Below are 27,748 nucleotides of genomic sequence, written 5' to 3' on the forward strand. Positions count from 1 at the left end.
TGGATCATTCCTTTCTCCTCTCCTCCCAGTAACCCTTAAAAAGCCTCTCCAGAGTCTCATGTCCATCTTGCTCCAGCTACAAATTCAGTTATTTTATTTTATTTATTTATTTATTTATTTATTTATTAAAACATTTCTATGCCACCCCATTCGCCAAAGCCTTGGGGCGGCTCACAACATAAAATACAAGAAATAACAATATAAAATAAGTTGCCCTGGCCAGATGAAATAAGCAAATAATATTAACAATTAAAATGATGCTTAAATAAAAAGGTCTTTGCCTGGCGCCGAAAAACAAATAACGACGGCGCCAGGCGGACCTCTCTGGGGAGCACATTCCATAGATTGGGCGCCACCACAGAGAAAGCCCTCCTCCGAGTACCTACCCTCCTAATTTCTTTCACGGAGGGTTCCCGGAGAAGGGCCTCTCCCGCAGATCTCAAGGGGCGGGCGGGCGTATATGGATGTAAGCGCTCCTTCAGGTAACCAGGACCCAAGCCGTTTAGGGCTTTATAGGTCATCACCAACACCTTGAATTGGGCCTGGACTTCAATGAAGTTAGCATCAACCTTTTCCTCTTCTCCTCTCCATGCAACAAATGTCTCTCAATGGCCCGCTATTCTAAGAGAACAACATGTCTAGGGTTTGGAGGCTGATTTCCCCTTCTTTGAAAGAAAACATTTTTCTGCCAAAAGTTGGTGGCATAGCTGCAAATAAGACTTTGACTTTTTTTTTTAGAGACACATTGATCCTTTGTGTGTGTTGACAGCAGCAAATTTCCTAGCGCAGTGTAGGCAGGGGTGGGTTTCCTGGTGGGCTCTGGAAAGGAGGATTTGACCCCTAGAAAATGCTCGCCCCTGTGCTACATGGAATCTCTACTGTTATTTCCAGCCACTGATTGGGGTAACAATTGGGTGAGGGAACAGTGCATTCAATGTTTAGCCTACTAGGTTTCCTCTCAGTGGGGGATGATGCTGACTACACCTCTATGTGTCACCATGGTCAGGAACCCAACTGGGAATGCCCATGCATAGCAAAGGCTGCTCTCTCCGGTTGGTACCTCCGTGGGTGACTTCCCTGGGGACAACCTGGTCTCCACAACCTGATGTCCCTGATGAAGGGATAGGTGCCTCCTGATTTTGATTTCTTCTGCATTCCCACATTTTAAAATCTTATTTTTATCCCATATATCAGTAGAGGTCAACCTCCAGAGGTCAGGGGACTGCCTTGCCCTCCCCAAACCCAGTGGTTTTCCTAATATTGCTACCCCCAAAATGGCTGCCAGTGTTGTCATCAAGTGTTAATAGACAAGAACTCATAAGCTTTTATTAAAAAAACAACAACATTCTTACTCATTTCAAATCCTGAACATCTTAGAGGAAAGGTTGAGATATACCTTGTGAGCTGGCATAGTATTTAAGAACATGAGCTGTAAGCCGTTAGGTAAGCGGCTTCCTATCTTAAGCATGCAATAACATGGACCTCCGAAACAAAGTAAAATCTTTATAAACTGTGTTGAACACTTAGGAAAAGTGCTATATCCTATGGGTTGTTTAAATGGCCTGGGAGCTGTTCACAGTTCTCCTATGGTTTCATGAATCTGTAGGACTGTAGGAATCTGTAGGTAAAGTGTGACAGGACAGAATAGTTTTGCACTGCTCTCAAATGTACATCATGCTAATTTTGCTTGTTCCTGTACAAAAGCAGTCAACCTGTCACAGAGAACTGGGCTGGACAACATGCCAGAAATTCCTATGTGTTGGGAATGGAAAGTTATTCTTGGAGGGCTTTCCAGGGCCAGGTTTGCACTGGTTCTTCGGATGAGGGCTGTGATGACTGAGACACAGGGAGTGTGGGATGGAGAGGGTGAAGAAGGGTGAGGTTACCTCAAGCCTGTCATCTGCAGGTGCTCTAGTAGATCCTGGGAATAGACAGGGTTTGGGAGAGAAAGGAGGGGACAAGGGAAAGGAGGAAGATGAACCCATGCTCTTCTAGTCCTTGACCCAATGATACCAGTGTCAGGTTAGAAGAGCTACCCAAGTAGAGGGCCTGTGTAGATCTAGGGTGCTAGCCTTTCCCTAGAACCCCCATTCAGAGGGGTGGAGCCCAGGGTTATTTAAGGAAGGGTTCTTGGAAGTAGTTTCTAGTTTGGAGTCAACAAATCACTTTGTTGATGCACAGAGACTTTCATTAGCTATACTTCGTTGGCTGTCAATTGGAAATGAGCTGTTTTGCAAAGTCTGTTGTTTGAAACAAATAAGAGGAAACCCAGCTCCCAAGACTTAAGCTTGAAGAGTGTATCCAAGCTGCAAGCTCTTCCTCTACTCTTGTAAAAGCTTTGTTGTAAAAGTAATATTGTAGATAGCCATATTTAAATAGGAACATCCAACATGGCAGCCATGGCAGAATTTAAGCACATGCTTTCTTTTCCATGGGTTTTCATATTGATTAATTTGTTTCTCATTACAGCCTCCACAGGGTCCGTGACCCAAGTATCCTCAGTAAGCACAGACTCAGCGGGTTCCTCCTACTCCATTAGTGGAATTCTGGGAATTACGTCTCCCAGCGCTGAAAGCAACAAACGCAAAAGAGATGAAGGTAAACACACATATCTGTATATCTCTCTTTCACACTGCTGGAGTCACGAATGAATTATAGGGATTTTCAGTCTCTGCTTCTGTGTTTAATACCAACTTCCCATTGCAAAGCTGTTTCCATTTTACAGACAAGTCAAAATCCTTTGGTAGGTTGATAAGAATACGTGTTTTCTAAGATCTCTTTCTCTCTCACACACACTATTGTATAGATAAGTTTCAAAATAGAATCTATCAACTAAACAGTGAGGTTTAAAACAATAAAACAATGAGGCTTATAAAAAGAGAAAGGTTTTGAATTTATCCCCTTTAACATATCAATTTTGAAAGTTTTATTTGTTACCTTTGGTCCAGTGGCTTCATTATTCTAATTTTAATTGAGAACAGAGTGGGAAGAGAAGGGGTGGGATCCTGACAGAATCCCCCAACTAAAATGATGGACTTCTTGGACTTTCTAAACAGCACAAATTACTGCATGATTTAAGAACATGGTAAAACACCTGTTGTGTTATTATGCTAATATGAGATCTGGGCAATGCCCCTGATTCTTTTTGCATGATCAGTTTGATTGATGGTGGTTTCACATGACCATTTTTAATTTTCATTTATTTGGTAGTTTTCTGAGTAATTTAAAGCTATTGATGTGAGTCTTGTAAGCACTGTAGTGAGCAGTGGTGATTCAACTTAAACCTTTTGCTCAGAGAGACTGCTTTTATTGAAGCAGGTTTTTCTGTTAGTTCAACACAAGTTTATTAGTATAGGAATCACTCAGAATGCCCAGGGACCAGCTCCATTTTAAAGACTTTTCAGAATATGCTCCATTGAATGTACCAGAACTGCATCCTGAACTGCATTGGCAAGGGTGATCAATGTGCACCGGGTGCAAGTTTGTAGTAGATAAATCAACTGAAACTTAGGAAGAAGATGATGGTGGTGGTTACATTCCATTTATATTCCACCATCTTTCCTTTTGCAAGGAACCTAGAGTGGCTTGCCTAGTCCTCCTCCACTCCCTTTTAGGCTCATGACAAGAACCCTGTGAGGTGGGTTAGGCTGAGTGCGTGCGACTGGCCCAAATTCACCCAGTGAGCTTCATGGCCAAGTAAGGGCTAGAACCTGGATCTCCCATGTTGCCAGTCCACCTCTCTAACCAGTGGGGATGAATTTTAATCAATAGGGTTATGAATCAAAGATACATCTTTAATTTTTCATTTCTAGTGTTTGATATAATAGGGAAGTTTATAAATGGAGCTATTAAAGGTGACCTTTCTTCAAATACAAAATGGTAGCCTTTGTTTTTTAAAAGTTATATACACTTTCTTCAATTATTAATGAAGTGCCTACTATAAGGGTAATATGCAATGATATTTTAATCAGACCAGTTAATTTTTAGTTAAAAGGAGGCTGACTAAACAGAATTCTCTAATGCTAATGTGACAGACTTATTGTACTCAAATCTTTAGAAAAATCGGATTTGGCTTTAGTATATAAAACAAAGGAGCAAACAGGTTAAACTGAATCCCTTAATTATAGTAAAACAAGTAAATGAAAGGTTTGAAAATAGAGGTTTCAGCTGTCAAAGTCAGTCTCTTTGATGAGCCAATAATTCCCTATTGATATGAAAGCACTGATGCCTGTCCATGGAACTGGTCTTTCACAGCAAGGAATGGGGAACATGTTTGCAACGTGAACCAGGTGAATTCAGCTTTGCTGCAGCACAGTTCCGCTTTCTGCGGTTCATGACTATGAAAAGGTTGCTCGCTTGTGTGAATGGGCCTTCAGAGACCTCACTCCACAGGCAGCATGGCCATACTGCTCCCGCCCCAAGAACATTTCACTGCAAACAAAACAGTGGGTTCAGCTGTGAGTTAGCATCCAGTGTTGAGCAATCCAGCCCTATGTGTGTGCTTGTCTCTGGATGGCTCAAACATGGCAAAGGAGGTAATATAAATATAATCTGTTCTGACTACCTCTGATGGTTATTGGGCTGAATCAGATGGTTATGCCGATATAATACCAATTCTTAGCATTTAGACAGCATTTTTAAATTATTCAAAATAGCACTGTGCTGATTTTTTCCAATTCGTTTAATTTCTGAATCTTCATTGGTGGGAGGATAAAAAGAAATTTCACTAGAAAGTTATGCGAAGGGATGGGAATTTTAGAGAAATTCTCCAGTGTGCAGGGTTTCAGTACTTAACTTACTGAAGGGAGATGCCCGAGTTCTTCATTTTGTGGTTTTCACCCTCTTTTGTCCTTGCAGCCTCTCCAGCTGCTGGAGCTTCTCAAAAAGCCCCCTGGAGGTCTTAAGCAGGACTTTCCTTCCTTAAGGCTTTCCAGTGCTGGCTGCTGAAAGCTGAGCAAGGAGTTGTTGCTCTTATTCAGGCAGCACTAGAACCCTGAATTCCACCAACTGAAGGCACATAGTAACTCAGGAAGGTAAACACATAACTGAGGAAGCAGGTTCTTTGAGAACGTGCTCAACCCAGGAATTTGTTTTTAGTGCCAGAAATGGAGCTTTCACACAGATGCTTTTGCACCCAAATCTGTCCCTATTTCTTTCTCCTGTCTTTAAGTAACCCAATTTTAGGAGGTGAGAGCTTTGTGATTCTTTTTTTGCTAAACCATTGAGTGTCAAGAAACCTTTACTGATCTGCAACAAATCGCACGAAGATCAACCATTAAGTGCTGATTTGCATTCTGCCCACTCCCGCCTTGCAACATTTCATCTGCAATGTAGCGTGTTTTCCCCACACTGTTGTGTGAAATTTAATGTAGAAAATCCAATGTTTAATGACTGGACTTTTGTTTCTGCAAAATGACTTTTCCCATATTTCCTCCCTGTGTATCCCAAAATCTGCTCCAGGTACCACTCCAGTAATCCAGAGTACATGTTCAGGGCTTGGGGGCTACAGCATAGGAGGGGGGGAGAGGCACAAGGAAGCTATTCTGTCAGCAGGAAGAGTTAAAGACACCACCCCAGTTCTGGATCAGTGTAAAGGAACACCAGAACCTTAGTATTATTACTGTTACACACTTGCTAATACAAGAGATTTATACAAAAATAATTAAGAGAACAGCAAAACTCATTTTAATTGCAAATAATCCTGTATTCCATAATGTTCAGAACATCCACATTTTACATCATTTTAAAAACTTCTGGCTTTTTTGGTATTATTTGCATTTTTAGAGACAGTTGCTTTTGGGTTAATCATCACAGGAAGGGTTTTACTTAGCAAACTGCTAAAAAGAAAACACAGCAGATAAAAATGAATGTGCTAAAGTTTTTCTTTTGTGTAGAGGACATTCTACTAAGTCTGTAATTTCTCTTGTTAGATTTTCCTAAATTTTTTTGTAAAAAGGTAGAATCTAAAAATATAATTAAATACTCAAATTGAAAAAAAATGGCTATCGTTGCATATTCAAGGCAACTGCTTTGCACCTGAAAATAATTTTCCAATGGGAAGACCAGCCTAGTTATCCTAGGTCCTTGTGTTCTTTTAGTAAAAATTGTGTGGCTATTTCATTACAGACAGTATTACAAGGTGCAGGATGCATAATGGGACAGAGTCAATGTTTTTCTAACTTTTCAAATGCGTGACAATCAAATATTCTTTTTGCACAGTTGCTATATCCATAGATCAGCTCAGGTTCAGGGATTTGGGGAGAATAAGCAATAATGGTTTCACTCTTGCAGGTGCCGTGTGAGTGCGACTAACTAGTAGTTCAGAAGGGGCTCTTTCCTTAGAATTCGTAGCTATATCCATGACACACTATGATTCATTACCTTTTTATGTTCACCTCACCCTTGACATTCTTTAGCAGATGTCACCAGTCGTTAACTCAGTGGGTTGCATGGCTGGTAGCAACAGGAGCAAACTATATCAGACAATCTTTATTGGTTTATGTAGCTGAAGGTGTCATTTTCCCCCCCCTGTTGTAATATGGACTCACAGCAGATGTGTCTTGGTGGGGGATCTGTTGTTTTCATTTATAGCTAAAGGACACACTACTGGAGACTGACAAAAGAAGCAGAACATGGGCAGCAACTAGACAGTAGAATCTTGCTAAATAGAGATGAATTCTTCACTTTCCTTTTTTTTTTTTTTTAAAGATCACTTTATGTTGTTGCCACAGAGTTATTTTTAAATGGTTTAATCTTTGGTAATTTCCCAGTTCAAGACTGTTTTTAGTACGTATATTGGCAGGAATTGGAGGGAGTGGAGTAGGAAATGTTAAGTGGTTTTATGTAATCATTTTTAAGGGTATAATTCTGTGCACATTTAGACAGAAGGCCTACAACTCCTAGCATGCTCCAGCCAGCACTGGTGAAACTTGTTTGTTGCAGAGGAAGCAATAGACATTTTGTAGAAGTAAAAACTGGTTTAACAGTGATCATACTTTTGTTTTCTTACATTTAAAGCAAAACAAAACAAAAGCCCGAACATAGGAGAGGAAATGCTTTTTTTTGACATGGAAAGCTGACCCATTTTCAGGGTATTGAGAGGGAATTTGGTTGAAATAAACCTACATTTTAAAAAATAATTCCCTTTTATTTTTTAAAAAAGAATTCCCATTGTCCTCTTTAACAGTCAAAAGGGAAAAGATCAAAATCAACCAAACCAGTATTTGATGAGTAAAACAATAAATAGAAACAAGGATGCTTATAGATAAATGTGATAAATTTCATATATGGAATGAAAATGTGTTTATCTTGTTTTCTGTCTGTGTGTCCAGCCTTCCATCCATCTGTCTGCCCACCCGTCCATCCATTATTTTTCTGCTTCGGCAGAGTGCACAGCACAGTCCTTATCTTGAAAATAATGGTGAAACTGTTACTCTGATTGCAGCCATTTTGCTTTCATTTTGCAGCAAGAAATAAAAAATGCAGAAGAGAAGGAAAAGCTCTTCAAATTATGTTAATTTGATTTTTTTTCTCCTCAAGAGATAAACTAGATTATGAAGAGAGTTCCTTCCCAACTGCTTTTGGAGGAAAAAGACAGGAAACTTTGTTAAATTACTAGGATGAGATGACTTTCATTTTCCATCAGGTGGGGCTTCCGCTCCCTCTGCTGGCAGGAATGCTGGTAGCTCTGGGAACCCATCACTCAGCCTCTTATCTAAATATTCATTTTCCGTGTAGGTTTTAGGAATTGCACTTCTTTGTGGGATGTATATATTGAGATGTCTTTTTTATTTTTAAATGGCTGACTTAAAAATGGGATCTATACAAGATGAAGGCATCTCTTGTTTTCATCCTTATTGGAGTTGATGAATGTATTAGAAGTCGCTTGTCTTTTGCAAGATCCTAGCATAAATGGGAGGTGAACAGAGGTGCAAGCTCCTATTAAACAAATACTCCCTTGTCATACTGATTCAGATAGAGAGGTCTGCCCCATGTCTTCTGGATGTGATAAACAGATGTAGCTCTGTTTCAAGTAGGCTGCACTTGTCTACTCGGAAGTTAGGCCCATTGAATTCCGTAGGACTTACTCCCAGATAAGTAGGGATGGGATTGGAGCTGTATTGGAGCAAAACCAGAGGATCTAAGTTTGAGAATGAACATTAATTTAAAAAACAGCTTTGAAAAATGTGTTCAGGGGAAACAAGACTACAATAAATGCCTCTGCGTATGGAACTCAGATTGCCTTAAAACAATAGTGAAGATGAATTTCGATTACTAGACTAACTTGAAATAATTTGTTTACTTATGTAACACATGCATGAGTATTACTCACTTTAGGTACAGAGAGTAGGTCTTCAAGGATTGGGTACCCATTCATTTTGTGTGTGTCTAGCTGACGATTCTGGTCAAGCAGATTTTACCAGAGGAGGGTGCAGGCTATGAACTGCCTCAAAAGCCTGTGCAGTCTCTTTGACCAGAAGCCACTGTGAGGGGCAGAGAAAAAAAAAGTATTTGCCCAGAATTTTGATAACCGAGGAACATATATTTCTTGAATTAAAATTGGAGGCATATGGTACTCCTACAATTGAAAACTGGTTGTGTGTGTGTGTGTGTGTGTGTGTATGTGTAAAAGAATAAATATTATCCACTGCAAAGAATCTTCCTCTTCTATTTCTGCATAGCTGTGTTCATACCAACCCTGTGTGGTTACCATGGTCACACTTTTCTACCATGATCTACCTGACAGCCAATCAAGTGGCTTCTGATTTATCATGGTTTCCTTCTTCCCTGCTCAGTCCTCCCACTTTTGGTATGTATTCCATCAGCCGCTGTGCCTGAAATCCAATCACAAGATACATCATTCTCTGCATATGTCAGCTACTCTTCATCATTGGTCCACATGTAAAGGCTGGATGGCTGGAGTGGCTCTTGCAGTTGCTGCTCTTTTCAGGGGATTCTGGGGTAGTTGCAGACCAGAACTCGGGAAACCATGACCTTGGGTTCAGACAGCACAATGGTAAGAAAAGCCTTTTGTATTGTCTGACTGGCCCATGAGTCATTCATGAGTCATGTCTCTTGAATGGAAGGAAGGGACCAACCTTAGCAATGACTAATCATATGGAAGTTCCTCTGGGAGTCAGTAATTTTGTTGTGTTTCTGCATCAGGAGTGACCAAAAGGTAACATCACTGCCAATGCAGAAAAGCTGCAGAATTATTTTTCCCAGTAGAGATTGATCGGAAGGAGGTACGGCCACAGCAACAAATCATGCAGAGACATATTAGGCAACCTTTTCTTTAACTGTGGGTTCCTTTCTGGCTTCAGTGCTGTACATGCCACGTGTGTGTGTTTGGTGGCCAAAAGGAATGGGATCAAGCAACACTGATAATCCACAATCTGTGGACAGTATTTAGCATCGGCTCAGTAATAACTGAAAAAAATCAGAGAATGCACAAATCATTGTAGCTTTGGGCAATTGTGGGCAATTCAGAGGCAGAAGAAGTTACTAACATGCTCATAAAAGCTGATCTTTGCAAATAACTGCTCTAGATCCACTGACTCTCTTCTCTCTCCCTGTGGTAGCACATGCTCTTAGAACAATGGCAGTAGAGCCTGGTGCAGTATCTTATAAATGTGCAATATATATGCATTTTCTGCCTATCCACCACATCAATACCCAAGAAGAAATCAAGCTGGATTGAAATACCTTCCTCCCTCTTCCAAACTCACAGCCACTGCCTATAAGGATATTTTTAATTTGTCAGTGTAAAGAATATTCATGATGTTGGTTAGGGTGTGTAGCAATCTTAATACTAGCTTGGGGACAGTACACACACTTTTTATTTGCTGGCAAGCTTCTTCCATCTACATACAATTAATTAATCTTGCAGTGTTTAGCATGCAAATATATGTGAGTATGTGTGTGCATCCTTTTCTAAACTGCTTAAAAATAAATTTATTGTAGCTATCACACAGTGGAACTCTGAGGATGCCACTCTTGTTTTTTAAATCAAAACCCAACATTATCATTCATCTTCCAAAAGTTGAGTTAGTGAGGCCGCAGACTTGTGCAGCTCTCTGCCATTTGCTCCATATGATTAGAACTGCTTGCTGGGAAGTCCCCAGATTATATTTGACCTGAGCCATGAACTTGCTAGCTAGCCTTAAATAAGTTGCTATCCCTCAGTTTCTCATCTGAAATACAGTGGCTTGTCTCAAGACTGGTTGTTAAAGATTGCTAATATAAAATGTGGGATCAGTCTTGACTGCTATATAAATACTGGAAATATCATTCTCTCTCATAATAGAGTTGGATATTTGAATGCTTATTTAGTTTGGAAGTGAAATGGGGTTACCCAAAATAAGGTAGTGGTTTACTTGGGGAAATGCGTAGGCATCAGAGATACACAAGCATGTGCACACACATGCACACACTACTGTCTAGGTGGAAGAGGCAAGGTACACACAATAGCTGAGAGGGGGTCAGTCTCTCCACTCATCTCTGAAGACCTTGTAGGTAGTCTTTGGCAAGTCGTGGGGGCCCAAGGCATTTTGCTGCCTAAGGCAGAGAAGAAAATGGTGCTTTCCCAAGTTTCTCTCTCACACAGGATCATCCCACTTACCTCTGCACTTACACAGACACACACACAGAAGCACCCTCCCCCATTCACCCATCATCTATGTACTTCTTTCCCTATTCCTCTCTCTCTGTAGTTGCTCTGGAATGAGAGGAACCTTTGCATGATGCTGAACTGCCCCCCCCAAAACCGCACCACCACCAAAATTCAGTCTTCCCAATATGCTTCCAGTTTGTTTTGCACACTGCATCTTGCAACTGTCCCGTTTGCTACAGAAAAAGGTCAAGTTTTTGTGATGCCTCTTGCTTGGTCACTCTTCCTGGGATTCCCCAGTAACATGCTGCTGCTGACTGACTGCTAAAGAAGCAGGTGCAAGCGGGGGCAAAGCCACAGCACTGATGGCATGGCATGGACTTCACCACAGTGGCAGCCCTCCTCTCTTTCTAATAGGGAAAAGGAGACGTGGGGAAATACAACTTGTGCTTCCTCCTTCCTCATCCTCCCATGCTGTAGCTAGAGGGAGAACAAGTAGTAATGGAACTGTGGCGGCCACTGGTGCTGAGTCTTTCTTTTTGACAGAAGGGCTATGAAGGCTTCTGTAGCGTGTGCATCTAAATCAGAAAAAAAGTAGCCTACCAAGCCAGCAATGTTGGCTACAGAGCGTCCAGCCAGCATGGCATCTTTTATTTTCCTGCTTCAAGTCAGAAGAAAAGGCCAGCTATGCCAGTGTCTGCTCCAGAATGACATGCGACAGACTTGCCCAGTTTTCTGGCTCCTAGGCAGGGAGACCGTGTTAGTAGGAGGTAACAGGTGGGCAGTACAGCATTTGGAAGAGGCAGGGCTGGATAACCCTTATGCCATCCAAAGCAAGGCCCTCACCTTGTCCCTCAGGACAGCCTTTCCCAGTAGGCACACAGAAATGCCCCATCTGTTTCTGCTCTAGTCTGCTTTGTGTGTGTTTTTATACTTTAGGTTACCATTCTCCATTTTTAATTATGCCATCATAGTTTCTCACTACTTTACTAGACACCCTGGGAGTATATCTACATGATAAAGGTACAGGAATAAAATAAAAATAAAATAAAACAGAAATTTTATTTGCATCAGCGACAAGTCATGTTAACTAAGTGTGGGATATATGTTTAAAGACAATGAAGCTAAAAACATACACAGAAAAATGGCCTGACAAGAACCTGTGAACTTCCAAAACTTACAGAAGGTTGACAGCAGTTGAGCCTATAAAGAAAAGAAATTTAGAGTCACCCAACCCTTTCTCTGGAGTTGAATTTCCAACTTGCATGGAATACTATGTATTTTCTTCATTTTCTTTCCAGTAGGAACATGAGGCGTCCGTGGATAGATAATGCAGGATGGCCAATAAACAAACTTGCTGTCAGTAAACAATATTTGAGAACCACTATGGCTGTCCCATTTAAAAAGCACAAATATACTCCTATCTTTCATGTATTTTGTAAATCTGCTTCTTGTGGACAGCCAAATGATGTGGACCTGTATAAGTCCCCACTCAGTCAGTCAGTTAGTCCCTGGGTGACTTTGGGGCAACCACAGACTCTCAGCCCAACCTCACAGGGTTGTTGTTGTGAGGATACTATTGGGAGGTTGGGAATTATGTAAGCCAGCTTAAGTTCCTTGGAAAGAAAAAAGGCAGGATATAAAAATAAAGTAAGGTATAAAACTTGCAGGGTTTATAGCTACAAAATTTGCTGTGGATATATCTGGGCCTCTGGGGCTCCTTTGTGCTGATGAAGGGGGTACTTCCACACCATCCTAACCCTCATCAGCCTGAGGATAAAGATTATGCTGCCCTGTTCTGTCTGGATTATGCTGAACCAATCCTTTACCCCTTTCTCTCATTGTCCATTTCTATCCCCTTCTTTCCCCTATTTCTTTTAATTTCCCCTAACATTTCCTCACTGTAATTCATGACATTATGTAATATTCTAGTCTGTATTTTATTTATATTTTGATGTTAAATGAAATACTTGAAGAGTATTTAACAGCTTCCTTTAAAAGAGATGCAGCAGAACTAGTGCTATGAACCTGTATTGTAACTTGCTTGCTTTCTTCTTTGTTTTCTTGCTCCTTCTTTGCAGAGTGTTGTGTGTGCACAGGCCTGCCTGCTTGCTTTTGAGATCCTCAGGTGCCCCTGGAAGGTGTTTGTTTAGATCTGGCGTAGAAGGATTGTGTGTAGTATGTTACAATAGAGTTTGTCTTACGGTGCCAACTAGGCTTTGAGGCAAATTGTACATGGCCTTATGCTGTTGTTTCCCTGCCCTTTCCTCAGAGCAGGGCCAATGCACCCTATTTTCAAAGAAGCTGATGAATTACCTTCAGTTGCTTTGATCAGCAATTCCTGCTTTTGGTGGCAGTGGCTCTCTGTCATCTGTGCTTTTCACACCAGTACAGACTTATTCATGAATGTGCCCAAACTGGCACATTGTATAAGGGTTCAAAACATTCCCTATATTGCAAGTGTTCCTGGGTGCTATGTTTGTGGAGCTAATCAGAGAAATTGAATATGAGAAATTAAAAGACATATACTCTAAACCTAACATAAATTGTTATTCAGGGAGCCTAGACCATGCTGCAGTTAGAATGTTAGACCAAGGTAAGACTTGGGTTCCAATTCCACAAAGTTCCCTGGGTGAGAAACACACTCAGCAAACCCTGCCAAACAGGCTTGGTGTGATGATAAAAGGTACACCTCTTAGAGCTCCTTGGAATATAAAGCATTAGTTGTTGTGTTTGTGTCCCACCATTTTTTCAAGGTCAGTTAGACTGACAGAGAACTTTTGGTCCAAGATGATCCAGTGAATGGCATTGCTGAGTAGGGATCTGAAAGGAAAAAGAAGGCAAGTCAACAATATTGGGAGTAGGGAAGAGGGTTGGAGCCTACAATGCCCATGAGAGCATGGTTGAAGGCACAACATTCTGTTCACAGTGCACTAAGAAAGAATAACCTAGAACTGTCTTAATTAGATCTTCCTTCCTCTGCATCCTGCATGAGACTCCAGTTCTCCCTCCTGTCCGTCCATCCTCCTCCTCCTCCTCTGAACAGGGACTTAAACTGGCTCTCCCAGGTCTAAGTACATCTCTTTCTATATCATACCCTGAGTACAACACTATATGATGGTGGTTCTTCTGGGAGAAGAAAGCCTGCTAAAATTCTTGTTGTACCAAAATTAGCAAGCTCCTACAATAAGGCTTCTGCAGCTGGCAAGCTTCTGTTTTACTTACACATTTTCTAGGCTGTCATCCTTCAGATGTTTGGAACTATAGCTCCACCATCCTTAACCACCTCTCATGTAGATTGGGGATGATAGGCAGTCTGGCAAAAAACCAGCTGGTGTGCACTATGTTGGGGAAGACTCATTGTTTCAACATCCATACCATTTTGGAGGACTGACTGGAGGAAAAATTGTTTCCCATACAAAAAGCTTGAAAAGGTTTGAAGGAAGGGATATATTATTGGCATTGTGGATTTTAAGGGTGCAGGCATACTGTGACTGGACTGGAGATGGGAGTGGACTAGGTTTCAACAAGCTACTGTGCTTGCTTTGCCTATTTTCTTTAAAATCACGAAAGAGTAACCCTAGCAGGAGGAGGAGCATAGCAAAAAAGAAACACTTGTCCCATGCCAGTCTCATGCTTCATTACACAAAGACTCCATTCCTCCTGTTGGAAAATAATGGCTACCATCCATGGAGGCACTCAGTGTAATTAAAAAGTGTAGGCTGTAGGTTGGAATGCACCCAGTGTGAATAGATTGCCAGGCTTCCAGAGCACCAGACTTTACAACACAAGGGAAGGAGCACAGAAGGTAAGGGATCATGCCTGGTAGATTGGTAGGGGGAAGCCTCTTGGTGACACGGGGACGAAGCATGGTAGACCTGCGTGTGAAGCTACCACAAAGCTACTAGCAAAAATGCCAGTCAGCCCAATCCACATTGCCTGGCCCTTTGTTTTGGCCCCTTATTGTGTGATTGTACTCCTTTCCATGGGAATCCAGAGAAGGAGGCAACCCCCCCCCCCCGATACTCTAAATATAGATCTGTTCTTCATTTTTGTATATTCATGTGTTCACAGATGCTGCTGGAAGGTTTATTAATTTGGGTGGGGGTTGGCAGGGTATGGGTAAACAAATGATGGTGGTGACAAAACTTAAATTTCAGCCACAGGCATAGCTTTTTGACAACACCAACATAATATGTTTTTTTTTGCCTGCTGTTCCCATAGTCAGGCTTTTTGTCTTTGAGAAGGACAGTCTATGCCACTGTTTAGAATATACTTTTTGGAGGATAATGTAAAATGAGCCTGGGAAGGGGCATTTTCATTTACATTCTCAAAATTCAAAATCTGTGAAACTTCAGCATATGCATGATTTTGGTCCACTCCCTCCACTGTGGTGGGAAGGCTGAATGTGTGCCATGGCATAGCAAAATGACTTTGGCTGCCACAAATCTAAATCTGTGCCTGATCATCTAATTCTAAAATGTTGTTGTCCTTAAACTTTTTTCCGCTTCTTCTTTTTTTTACATCTCAGAAAGGGGCCTAATTTTCCAAGAACTGGAGGCATTATTGAACCAGTCCCTAGCTCAGGTTAAAACATCAAATGAAGACGATTCAGGCAGTTCCTCAACGTGTGAAATGCCAAATGCCATACTAAAAAAGTGTGCTGAATAGATTGCTTTGATATAAATTCTTTTAAAGATACCTTATCCAAAAGCATGAAGTCTTGTGTGTGTGTGTAAAGAAAATACATATATCCATATAGCATTTCAACTGAATGGTTCTCAAGCCTTTTGCACCTAACCGCTAATATCTTACCCTGTTCTACCATGTGCCCTCCCCTAGTCCAACACAAGCAGCTGTCCAATATCAGCATACCTGATCCTCCTCCTAAAACAACGTATAAGGAACTCAGCTCTTCCTGAGCCACTGCTTTCTTCACAGATCAGGCTGGCATGGTAGCAAAACTAGGAATGCAGATGCCTTAAATCCAGTGTCAATGAATCAGGTTGCTTTGTTGCGGGGATTCAAACCCACTTCCCTCTGAATTCCGTCTTTCCCTGGAAATTTTTGCCTTAACCTTTTGCCTGCCTGTCCCCCAACTGGCCCCCAGTCTTCGAGAGCCACTAGTTTAATTGCTAGATTTTTTTTAAAGAGTCCCCTCTGAAAAGTTTCTGTGTTGTTGCCAAATTTAGGGGAGATAAGGTGGTTATGAAGGCATGTCTAATTTACTTGAAATGGACTTTGCCTTAGAGCATCCTTTCCCAACCTGGTGCCCTCCTGTGATGGATTACAGCTCCTGTAATCCCACGGCTAGATATGCTGGTGCTGGAATTATGGGATCTGTAGTCCAACACATCTGGAAAACACTGCATAGAAGGGAATAAACTGAGCCCTAAAGAAACCATAACAAACAGGGTTCTACGGCGTAGGGCTCTACTCCCATTACCACCTTGTTCTTGGTTTAATAACTTCTTTTAATTGCTCTCCTTACATAATGCACCCTGTTTTGCCCTGTGTCTGTCTACTAGTTCTATAAATACAACTCAATGGGGTTGCAGTAGTTTTAACTCTTGAGATAGCTTTGGGGAGCTGGCTGTTCTCTGTGCATGCATGTGTGTCAGATTTAACCCCATCACCCTGGTCTTTCTCTCCGTTCCTTCCTCTCTGTTTGTGCTGTTCCATTCACAACTGCTGTGTGTATAGTTGGGGGCAAACCAGAACAAGATGGTGTGCTATCTGGCTGTGAAATGGCTGCTTTTGTATCCCCTCTTGGCTAGCCTCTGAGAGGTTTTATGAATGGAACCATGTTTGCCACGGGGATCAGGTTCTGTGAAGAGCTCATTAATGGATAATGAATTTCCCCCCTCCCTCCTCCTCCTCTGGGAAGCAATGGTTGTGGTGGTGATGGTGGCGTGTGCAAACAGTGATGACAGGCGTGATCTGCCGATGAATAGCTGCCCACATTGAAAGAGTGACCGGGTGGCAGGCAGCACTGGAGCTCTCTGTTCTGTGCTTGTGGCTTTGATCTTTGGGAGTGTTGGTTTCTGCTGGGCCTCTCAGGGCCACCTATTGAAGCCCTCTCACCCCCCCCCCACCCGCCGGTCTCATACACACACATGGAAACGTACACAGGATGCTCAGCTAAATGCTAATGCCTTCCATCTTATGCCCACCGCTCCCCAACGAAAGAGGAACAGAAAGAAAAAACATGTTAGTTTATGCCGTATAGGCAAATGGGTGGGAGTGCAGCCTTCTTTACTGGAAACATTTATTAATGGGCATCTTAAAATAGAACAATATACATGACTTTTTTTTTATAAACATTCCTTGATGGTGTCTGAATATTCATTTTCCACAGTAAACAATCCAAGCTATACTGTGTGGATACATCAGATTAGTTGAACTATATATGCACTCAGCATTTGCTTGTTTAGCTCTAGAGTATTTAAATTATCCTAAAAAAACTGAACAGGGGTGGGGGTGGACTGTGTATATGTTCTGATTTCCATATGATGATGTTTTCCCCTGCTCCATTCCACCAGTTCAGACCAAAGTACTTTTCTTGATTTACATCCTTGTCCTTCTAAAAAGAGAATGGGAAACACTGAATGGGAAATATAGATCCATTTTCTTTAGATGCAAATAGGTTCCAGTAAAATCAATCAAGGTTCTGCCATTTGTTATTTATATTATTTCATGCTGTACCATTATTGCGCATGGCACCTTACATGCTTGTAGAGGCAAAACCAGATAGTCCCTGTGCCCAAACAAATAGCAAGATAAAATAGAAAGTGGAGTAAACAACAAGGGGAGTGAAACGTAGATGGTAGAGTGGACCAGGTCATGCATCATGACAAGCCACCATGGCTTGCCAGGCTTCGTGATACATGGCAAAGGTATTGTATTGTTTAAACCCTAGAACAACCCATCATGAATTAACCCACAGTGACCTATCCCTTAGTTAATCCAATCAGCCAGCCACACTGGCTGCATGTGCTGATTGTATGCTGACCTGCTCTGATTAAGTACCCTCACTTAGCATGGCTTGGCAAGGTGACATGGTTACCCATTATGGCAGATTTTCTCACCTGAACTTTCATACATCTTGCAATATGTTTCTATCATTATGCACCATTTCAGCAGCAGAAATACTTGTTCACATTTCAGTAGCATGGGCCTATTTTCTTAATGGCCTGCTTTTGTATATGTTTAAGCTTACATTTCAAAAAAGCAGTGTACTTTAAGCACATTTGTTGACTTTACTTTTCAATCTCAAATACTACCTGTAGCAATGTTATGAACAGAGGTCAGTTACTTTAGTACCTTTTGTGTCCATTTACAGTTGAAAGACCCACAGTTCTTTAGGAAAATAGCTGGTCAGTCTGTTGAACAAGTGAATTAGCCAAAGCTAGGTGTTCCTGGGAAATAATGCTCTGAAATACAGTTCTGAAATACTGTGCTCTGAAATACACTTAGAAGATAGCCACTTTCTCATTTGGCTTCCTTAAAGTGCATTCCACTTCAGCTTCACTGAAATGAATGGTAATAGAAACCGCTATTCAGTTGTATCATTGTTAGTTCTACTTTGAGTAGACCTATTGCAATGAATAGGAGAAATAGACTAATATTTGATACAAGCCACTGTTTCTATCCGAATACAAATAATGGAAGCACAGTTCTGGGAAATTAATGGAAAAGAATATTTCTAGCAATAGGTATTAACCCTGTTGACTAAATAGAACCTCCATGGTCAGAGGCAGTATACTTCTGATTACTGGAGACAACAGGGATTATCATGCATTGGTTGTGAGCTTCCTGGGGGCATTTGACATCTGCTGTAGATGGAGAGAGTAAGCTGATTTAGCTGGACTCTTCTGCCTTCACACTAGAGCCCTTTAGTGTTGCTAAAGCATTTGCTTCTCAACACTCTGCTGAAAGTATAATTAAAATGGAGATTCCACAGAATAATAGCACAGTTTTATCCAGCAGTTCCTTTGCCTACAACAAAGATACTCTATAGTGTCTACTCACAAGTCTAAGGACAACCCTAGACATTTTGCTGCCCAATGCACAGGACAAGATGACACACTTTCCCCAGTCCAGTCACAAAAGCTGACTGGACTGGCAGTTGAATCCTACTTCAGTCCTGGCAATGTGACAGTGCCTTTCACTACATTTGAGGAAGGTTAGTTTGGGGCCCCAGGATAGATAATGTGACATATAGAGCTCTTTCTTCCACAGAGGGGGAACAGCTGGAAAGTTCATGAAGAACAACTGGGAGACCATCATTGTGATAGCTTCTACCTAATGGTAGAACCATTTCTGCAGAAGTCTTTATAGTTGTTTTACAGCTTCCAGTTCATTGGCTCTACCCAATCTATTGCTCCGCACAATTAAGGGATTTGTGATTAAGTACCCTTACTTTGTCAGCATTTGTCCTCCTCCATTCCAAGTAAAAAGTGAGTGAAGAAGTGAGGGTGAAGACAAAGAGGTAGAGTGGAAACAGTCTTGGCCTAATTTTCATATTCTTATGCTGATCCCAAAACCCATTATAATGAAATCCTGATGGTTTAACCCAATCCTAAAGCACAACATTCTGTGTTAGCTGTTATGATTTTTATTTCTATTTCCGTGCTGCCCGATACCTGAAGATTTCTTGACTAAGGACTAAAAAAATCCCTCCGGAATGATCCCAAAGAATGTATTATCATATTCCATTTTTAAGGCTACAAAAGCATAAATAAAAATCAGGTTAAACCTGTAGAGAAAAGGTTGCTGCTGTCTCATTGAAGTGAGTTGGTGGAAAGTTAAGGAAGCATACCAAGGTTTGGCCAGAGTAATCATAGGAGGTCAAACTGTGTGCACAAGAGGCCTACTCCATTAAAAATGGTTTGACCAATTTACTAGAACTGTCAGGTTCAGACACAAGATCGGACTCATGTATCTTTGTTATGTAGCCAAAGGAAAACTTCAGTAGCTGTAACTTTCCTCACAATATTGCGACTACAATAGGGAGTAGGGAATACTTGCCAAAAATATTTTTTCTGTGTAACTGTTAAATATCAGACTATTTAAACCAAAAATTCTGCCCTATGTCAGAAATGGCAGCTCTAATCACTGTGTTTTCAGAGCTAATATTTAATTTTATTCTCAGTCCTAAACAAAAGTTCATATTTAGTTTTCCTGAAAATTATATGCAATTCTTCTTTTATCACTTCTTAAAAACAACTTTTTAATTTTCTTTAAAAGAAATCCCTAAAACTTAAAACAGTGACATAACGGATGGAGATTTGGAAAGCAATGGAATTAAGAGTTTGTGTGAGTTCTATTCATTCCATGTATTTGAACTGAAAAGTGCACTAGTGCTTTAAAAATATTTTTTTTTTACACTGAATTATCTTCTGCAGCAATTTAGCTACAGCATGTAGATTGATGGGGAGAACAGCAATACTGAATCTGCCAAATCTTGACCATAGGTTTCCTTTGACTTGCAAAGAACAAAAACAAAAAAAGGCCGTAATCAGCTATGCAGCACTAGTGGGGCATATGTGAAGGAGAGAGAGGTCAGTGGCTGGTGCAGATCTGCAGGTGCAGATCCGTAAAGCAGTTCCAGCTAAGCAACTTCAGTTTTGTAATTATGGGTCAGTTGACCTCTTGGTGAAGGTCAATTGGATGAAATCTGCTTTCAATGGGCCAAGTATAAGGCGGTGAATTGTGACACCTGCTGCCAGGCTTGAGTGGAGCAGCTCAGGACATTACATTTTGCCGCAGAGTCGGCCTGCTGACATTCTCATTTAAAAAGGAAGCTCATGACATGACCAATTATGCATTTAGAACCCATTAAAAATCCTGCTGCAGGGCAGGTGTGGAATTATTCCTAGCTGTGCTCCTTTACTTCCTTTTACTAAGTAGGACAGGGAAGCAATCAAACAGGAGGAGTGGTGTCATTCTTGGAAATGGGCAATTTATACATCTATGAAATTTAGATACAATTGCCTTTTAAAAATTTAGAAACAAGCAATACATATATATGTGCGCACACACACACATACAGTGGCATGCAATAATAAAATGAGAGCAGGCATGAAGCAACAGCAAATAAGCATGAAACAGCATGAAAATTCCCCGTAAAGATTAAATATATTTTTAAACAGTGAGAACGTTAAATAGCAGTTCACAGAGGAAAGTAAAAACTGATGTAATTAACTAGGTAGGCCTCCCTTCTGTACTCTCAGCATCCCAATGGAGATGAAAGTCCTGGGCACCCACAGATTATGCTTTCTGCACTTATAGGGCTCTCAGTAGAGACTCTTTTATGGATTTCTGTAAGTGAGAAAGTTCATAGGACAGCAGGAATTGCTGATGTTCTTGAATCCCAGACTGTGAGCTGCTTTAGAGGTTACAATAAACACCTAAAAATGGTTTACATACTGGGAACCAGTAAAGTGGAACAAACTGAGTATAATAAGGACTCTGTATAGTAATGTGCCTATTAATACTGGGTAGTCACAATCTGGAATGGTTAAAATCCTAAACAGTTTTCAAGGACAGCCCATGTATAGTGCATTAAAGTAATCAATCTGTGGCGTTACTAAGCATATAGGATAGTAATGAGGCCCAATAAACTGATTACATGTTTTACAAGGCATTGAGATGTGTGGGGCTGTATTTTCTGTATGTAAATTCATATCACAAAGACCTGCCCAAGTGTTTTTGCTTCATTAGGTTAATATTATACTGGTATATATAATGTGCACACACACACATGGACACTTTTCAGTGCATTTATCAGCCCAGAGTCCCATGTGGGATTTTACGTGCATATGGAGCTCCAGTGGATGCAGGCTTTCCCATTCATTTCAGTGGAAGGAACAGAACAAAAAGATACAGCCAAGTGTCCCAAGCTTTTGTACTGAAAGTTTTCCAGCAGTGGACAGCTGATGTGAAAATTCAGTGTTTCTGTTTTGTGAAAGGTAATTTCCCAGCCTTTGCTATATAAAATCGGCAAAAGGAAATGAAATCAGCCGAAACATAGCAGTCCCCAAGGTAGACACATGGCTCATCCTCTGTAAAAATGAAACAGAGCTATTTGAGTGATTTCAACTGAGCTTGGCTCCTTAATGTGACAATGAAACACCCAAAGGATACACTGCTGAGAAGGTGTGCAAGCAGGGGAGTCTCATGTGTATAATATGCAAATTTGTTAATTTTTGAAACCATGTGATAGCTTGGGAAGAGGCTAACTTATTTCTCACCCCTTCTCACCACATTCAAATTTGCTTTGCAGATAGGAAGGTTGGGTTTTCCTATATTTTAAAATAAGTTTTGTATTTTAACCCATTAGGGCTTAAAATGTGTTTGGCTAGTTATTTATTGTAGTAGTCTAAGGCTATAATCCTATGTGTACTTTTTCTGGGAATCCACTTCAGTGAACCCTGATGAATAGGATCACCCTATTATTAAAATATATGCAAATATCCTCTGTGGCCCTTTTAGAGCATAAACTGATATTTTTCCTTGTACAGTGTACTTTAAGGTAGGGAATTATGCACAGCATGAGAGGTAAAGGGAAAACTAGACAAAAAGAAATCATACTCTATAGTGAAGAAGCCTTCACCACTACTCAGGCCATCCTCCCCCACCAGTTGCTTTTATAAGTCAGGCAGGACAATGCTCCAGCACACGAGCCACCACCTAAGGATCTGGTCCACATTCTTAAGATATTAAAAAGCATCCATTGTAACTGGCAGGCAGGGGCAAATTTACCTCCACCACACCTGTGTCAATGATGGCATCGAAGCTGGCTTGAATATGATTGATTTTCTTGGCAAATGGTTGTGGAGACTAATCAAAACAGGTTATTGAGTGGTTCACCTCTTCTGCGCTAGAGACATGCTTTTTAAAGAATTAAATCTGGAAAAGCAAATGCTGCAACAGGAACTGAGTGCCAGGGTGAGGATTCAGACCAAACTTGGACCACTAGGCAGCATGGCAATCTGAGCTGCAAGGCAACATGCAAAAGGATTGTGCTGCAGTCCTTAATTGCAGCAATCTTTCTTATTTTTATTTATTTATTTATTTAGATAGCTATGAGTAAAACAAAGACTAGCACTGGGGAAAGAACAAGAAGGTTAAAAATGGAAGAAAAGGTTGTCAGGGCCATCCATACAATTCCATGAAAGATACAGCTATGATGTTAAAGAAATTCTCAACAGATTCAGATGAGTTTGAATTTTGAAGAATCAGACCTGCAATTCCACAGTGGACTAGCCTTTAATTATGCATGCAGATTCTGTGGACTTGCAGTCTATTTTAAAAATGTTCCATAATTTTATATGAACTTAGTGGTGGCAATTTAAAAATCTGACCAAACATACTAATTTTATTTATTAAAATATGCATTTTGAGAAGATTCTTTGCATTTTTGGAGGTGGACATTTGTGCTAATACATTTTGCACAAAATCTGATTCTGTCAATGAATGGACAACAGAATGAAAAGTGCCTGACAATCCACCAAATGTAGACCTCATGGATTTTATAATTTTTGTAATTTTACAAGTCAAATTTGTAAGTGAAATTTTTGTAATTTTACATTGTGAAAGTGTACAATGAAGGCCTTATCTGGAAGCATCCCATTTCTTTTTTAATGTAAAAATAGCTGGATTAAATAGTAAAATGGTGCTGCTGTAGGATTTGGATTCTCCAGTGAGCACAACACCTCCAGTACTTTTTCATTACAATTAGAAATTTAAATTAAAAAGCACTGGTGCTTGTGCTAATGCTTCTGGGATTTTTTAAATAGCTCTTTTTCTTTGTGAAGCTTGCTTGTTGCTTGTTTGTTGTTCAGACTTCCTTTCGGGTTTGAACTGATAATATCAGTGACAGCACTATTTTTATTTGTTCTTTGTGGGGGGGGGCGGTGTCTCATCTTCTGACACCATTGCTTGTTTCATTTTGGATTGTTTCATCAAAGGGTTTTCGAGATAAGAAAGTTCCAAAGTGCATTAGCTCATCCTTCTTTTGCTTAGTACTAACCAGAAGTTAGCTTGAGCATCACTGCTATCACCTGTGAAAGATCCTCTCGCTGTGTCGCCTTCAAATACCACTGCTGCCCAATTGCTGCCTTTCAGAAGTTTCTGCTCCCCATCACCATTCTGTTCTTGCTAATGTGACTGTTTCTGTGGAAGAGGGTGGATGCATCTTAGCCTGGTTTCTCAACCGTGACCATTCTGCCTTGGGTGACTGTGTTAGGAGACCAGCCTAGTGAGACTATTCTGACCTGCTGATGGCATTGCTGTGGACTTCTCTGACACTCTCAACTTCCCACCTCCGTTAAGGTGCATTTCAGGAGAGGGGAGGACATAATATATACCATCTGCTGTGTACTATAGTATAGCATATAAAGTATACTTTTACCAAATCAAACCATTGCACTGTCTAGCTTAGTGTTGTCCCTACTGATTCATAGATATTTTCCAAGGTTTTGGAAAGGGGAAGGTGGAACTGTAGTTGTCAGTCATTAAAGCAATAGTGTGTACAGCTAGCTTTGCAGGAAAAGAGCAATCTGCAGAATCAGTGAATACAGAGGGGAAGTTAGTTTCCCCACATTAGTGGCAAAGACAAATAGATGACTAGATTATTGCAGGGATATGTTTCTGGTGTGAAAAAAGGTGTTTTTTTTGGACTTCAGTGATGTTTGTGAGTGTGCAGTGCAACAGAATACTGCCAAAAATGTTTGAAAGAGGGCTGCACAAAAAGCTATAGCATATCAGCTAGTGGTTTTGTGCAGTTATTTCTAGTTTTCTCCATCCTTCCACATTTTTCATGTTAAACTAGACATGGAGTAATTCAGGAGATTCTTGATCAGATATGCTTTTTTGTAAAGTAGAAGCACTTGCATGCAGTGCTTGTACCAGGACCTGAACCTGGGTATAAGGCATAGATGGGATAACTGTTCCCCACAACACCATTTTTCTGATATGAAACCATCGCTTCTTCCCACCATATGTGCTTTGCTTTGCAGGTGCCTTTAACTTACGGAGAAACCCAGCTCAAGATACAGGATTATGGTTCCCCAGAGCTTACACCTAGTTTGTTTCTCAGCCTTGGAAAATATGAAGTAACATTTTTTGTTGTTCTGAGAATGTACAGAGTGCAGTTGCTTATCATCACTAAGTTCTGCTGTCTATTCTGTACTGACTGGTTGCATCTTTCTAAGATTGCAGGGAAAGATCTTTCCTACTTTAGTATCTGAGGTACTGAAGGTAAAACTTGATACCTCCTACAATTAGCATCAAGTGTAGAACCTGCATGCAAATCAGTCATTCCATCAAGAAGTTATTGCTTAACTTTGCTGGTGTTTTGCTAATTTCCCCATTTACTTTGAATGTACTTCCTTTTACAGAGCTAGTGTGGTGTAGTGGTTAGAGTGTTGGATTGGGGCCCTGGATGACAATGGGTCAGTCACACACCTTCTGCCTAACCTAAATCACAGGGTTGTTGTGAAGATGAAATGGAGAGGAGAACCTTGTAAGCCACCTTGAGTTCCTTGCAATAGGAAGAAAGGTGAGGTATAAATGTAGTAATTTAGTGCACTCAAATAATAGCCTGAAATCCTCCTGAATGGCTTCTTGCACCTGCTGCATTTTCAATATGTTTTGTTCTTTCTTGTTAGGTTTTCATTGATCTATTGTAAAATTCTCTCTTCTTCTCTCTTACTGATATACATTTAATTTTCCAGGGTTTGTATGCAGGTTTCTTTAATCTTGGATAAGAGTTTCCTGTGTGTAGTTAACTAACGTTTTGGGGTACAGTCCTATGCATGTTTAGATATTAAAAACTATTAGATAGTTTGGTTCAAATGTTTATAGGATTGGGCCTTTAATATCTTGTTGTTGGCCTAAGGTTGCAGGCTCCCTGCCTGGAGAGAGGTCCTATGTAATTTAACCTGGTGCCCTGTAGATGCTGTTGTGTGTCTAAGGTGACCAGTTATGATTACCTCCAAAAAGGAAATATGTCACCCTAAAAGAAGACAGAAGAGGGCACTGATTTACATTTTCTTAGTTATATGTTTAGATCCAGATTTAGAAATATTACAATTTAAATAGAAATGCATTATATCTCACTATGCTGTGACCAGCTGATCCATGTATGTCCACATGCTGTTGATAGGCAACATCAAGGTCCCTCTTCCCTTTTTCTTATGATTCTTTTTCTGTAAACCAGCCTTGGACTAGACAACCCTTCAAATAGAAGCTTTCCTTTATAAAAGAGTCCACAGTATGTGCAATCTGGTTTCTTGGTGTCTGCAGCAGTTGGAAGAGAAGAATGGACAAGGATGAATTATTGTCTAGACTCACTGGGGCTGAGCTCTAGCAACTGTTTTCAGTGTTGAACTTTGATGATGGAATAAACAAAGCAGGAAGAGAAGAGCATTTCCTTGTGTAGGTGTGGAGTGAGTTTCTTCCACTAATAAGCAACTGTGGAGTAGCCTTCTACAACATGGAATCCTTCAGATGTTTTAGACTTCAATTTCCTCCAGTATGGCCAATGGCTAGAAATGCTGGGACTTGTAGTCCTAAAGATCTGGAGGGTGCCAGATCTTTGGGGAAGGTTGCTGTAGAAGTTTCCTGCTTATTAGTGGACACGGAAAAAGTTTCCAGATCAGCGTGTCGTATGGACTCAAGTCTGTCTAGAAGCATCACTTTTTCTAGAAATGCAAGTGGGCAAGGGGCCTGGTAGAGGAAAAAGTTGGGAGGTACAGTGGCTGCATCCTCTCAAAGTAGCAGGTAGTTGGTGAAGGATTTGGGGCCATGTTTATGCCTCTAAAATATGGTATACGTTTTATATGAGCCCTGAATGTAGTGCTGTTCAAAGGCCTTCATTCTGCCTGAAAGGATTTGGCTTTTCTGAGTTTTAACTAATTCCCTATTTATTTATTTATTTTTAAATTCTAATTTCCAGAGGGTAGCTGTTTATTCTGGTGCAGCCAAACAATGAACAGTCTTACGGCATTTTAAAGATCAATACATTTATTTTGGCATATGTTTTCATAGCCTCTAAAATGTAATGTGATTATGGACCCAGTCACCAAGTTCCACCATGTCAATTATTTGCACTCAAGTTGGAGTACCACTGAGGATTAAACCTTTTTGGTTTTGTAAATGAATACTTCAGGGTGCTGTCACAAATTTTGTCAGGTCATTTCACCTATTGGCCATGCTGTAGTCTGCACTGCCACTTACCCAATCAGTAGAATAGTAGGTGGAAGTCACCCATTATTCTACATTTTACTGTCACTGTCTCCCTAATTTCATTTGGCATTTCAAGAGCACCTTCAGCATCCTTGTACTTAATACTAAGCCACTAGTATTCTATTTCTTTTGTAGCTAGTGATTTTACCTCAGCAGGATATACAAATATCATAAACTTGGTTTCATAGCAGATTAAACAGTTTATCAAGATCTCCTTCTTTGAAGAATCCTGGGAACTGTAGTTTGAGGAAGATACTGTGTTAAAGATCCTTAGGTCTCATCACAGAGCTGCACCTTCCTGGATTTCTAGCAGAAAGTGACCAATGAAGCTTACACCTTGTCTGGGGAGAGACAAGGCCCTAAAGCAGTTCTATGGCTTGAACTAATAGGATAAAATTACATGTTTAAAGAACAAGTGAACATACCACATCACCTTTATCATGAATGACCTTGCTTTTATTCATGCAGGGATATTAGTGTCTTAGGTTTTCCTTGCTCTAAGATGCATAAGAATGTGCATGGAGACCTGACCCACTGAAATGTTACATTGCAAGTTGCTTTTAAAACTTCTCTGGCGTTAAGACAAGCTGGCAATGTGTGTGCTTAGAAAGAAGATATCTGAATGGTATCCATATCTATATCCATATCATCTTACGTTTTCTGATAGTCAAACTAGTGAGATGCTGTGGGAGATTCATAACTTGATTGCCTGATGTTTCAATTTTTTAAAGAGCGATAGATGCACAGGGCAACTATGTGGAAATTAAACATGCATTTGTTCTATTCGCATAGTGAAGTATTGGTAGGAGGGTTTACTCTTTCCACAAAATGGAATACATGGGGGAGGAGAGCGAAATTTCACCTTCCCCACCTTAGGTGGGTGCA

The 27,748-nt window shown here is 40.6% G+C and overlaps 1 protein-coding gene across 2 annotated transcripts in view; it reads left to right on the plus strand.

Moving 5' to 3' along the window:
- The window catches only part of PAX5 (paired box 5), a 242,295-nt gene that overhangs the window by 21,554 nt on the left and 192,993 nt on the right, over window positions 1-27,748 (plus strand). For both annotated transcript variants that reach the window (XM_044439545.1, XM_044439546.1), the window contains exon 5: window positions 2,470-2,598. In XM_044439545.1, the coding sequence (XP_044295480.1) occupies window positions 2,470-2,598 (129 nt within the window). The remainder of the gene's footprint in view (window positions 1-2,469; window positions 2,599-27,748) is intronic.

The sequence above is a fragment of the Varanus komodoensis genome, unplaced genomic scaffold, assembly GCF_004798865.1.
Source record: "Varanus komodoensis strain SLA01 unplaced genomic scaffold, ASM479886v1 scaffold35, whole genome shotgun sequence".
Lineage (NCBI taxonomy): Eukaryota > Metazoa > Chordata > Lepidosauria > Squamata > Varanidae > Varanus > Varanus komodoensis.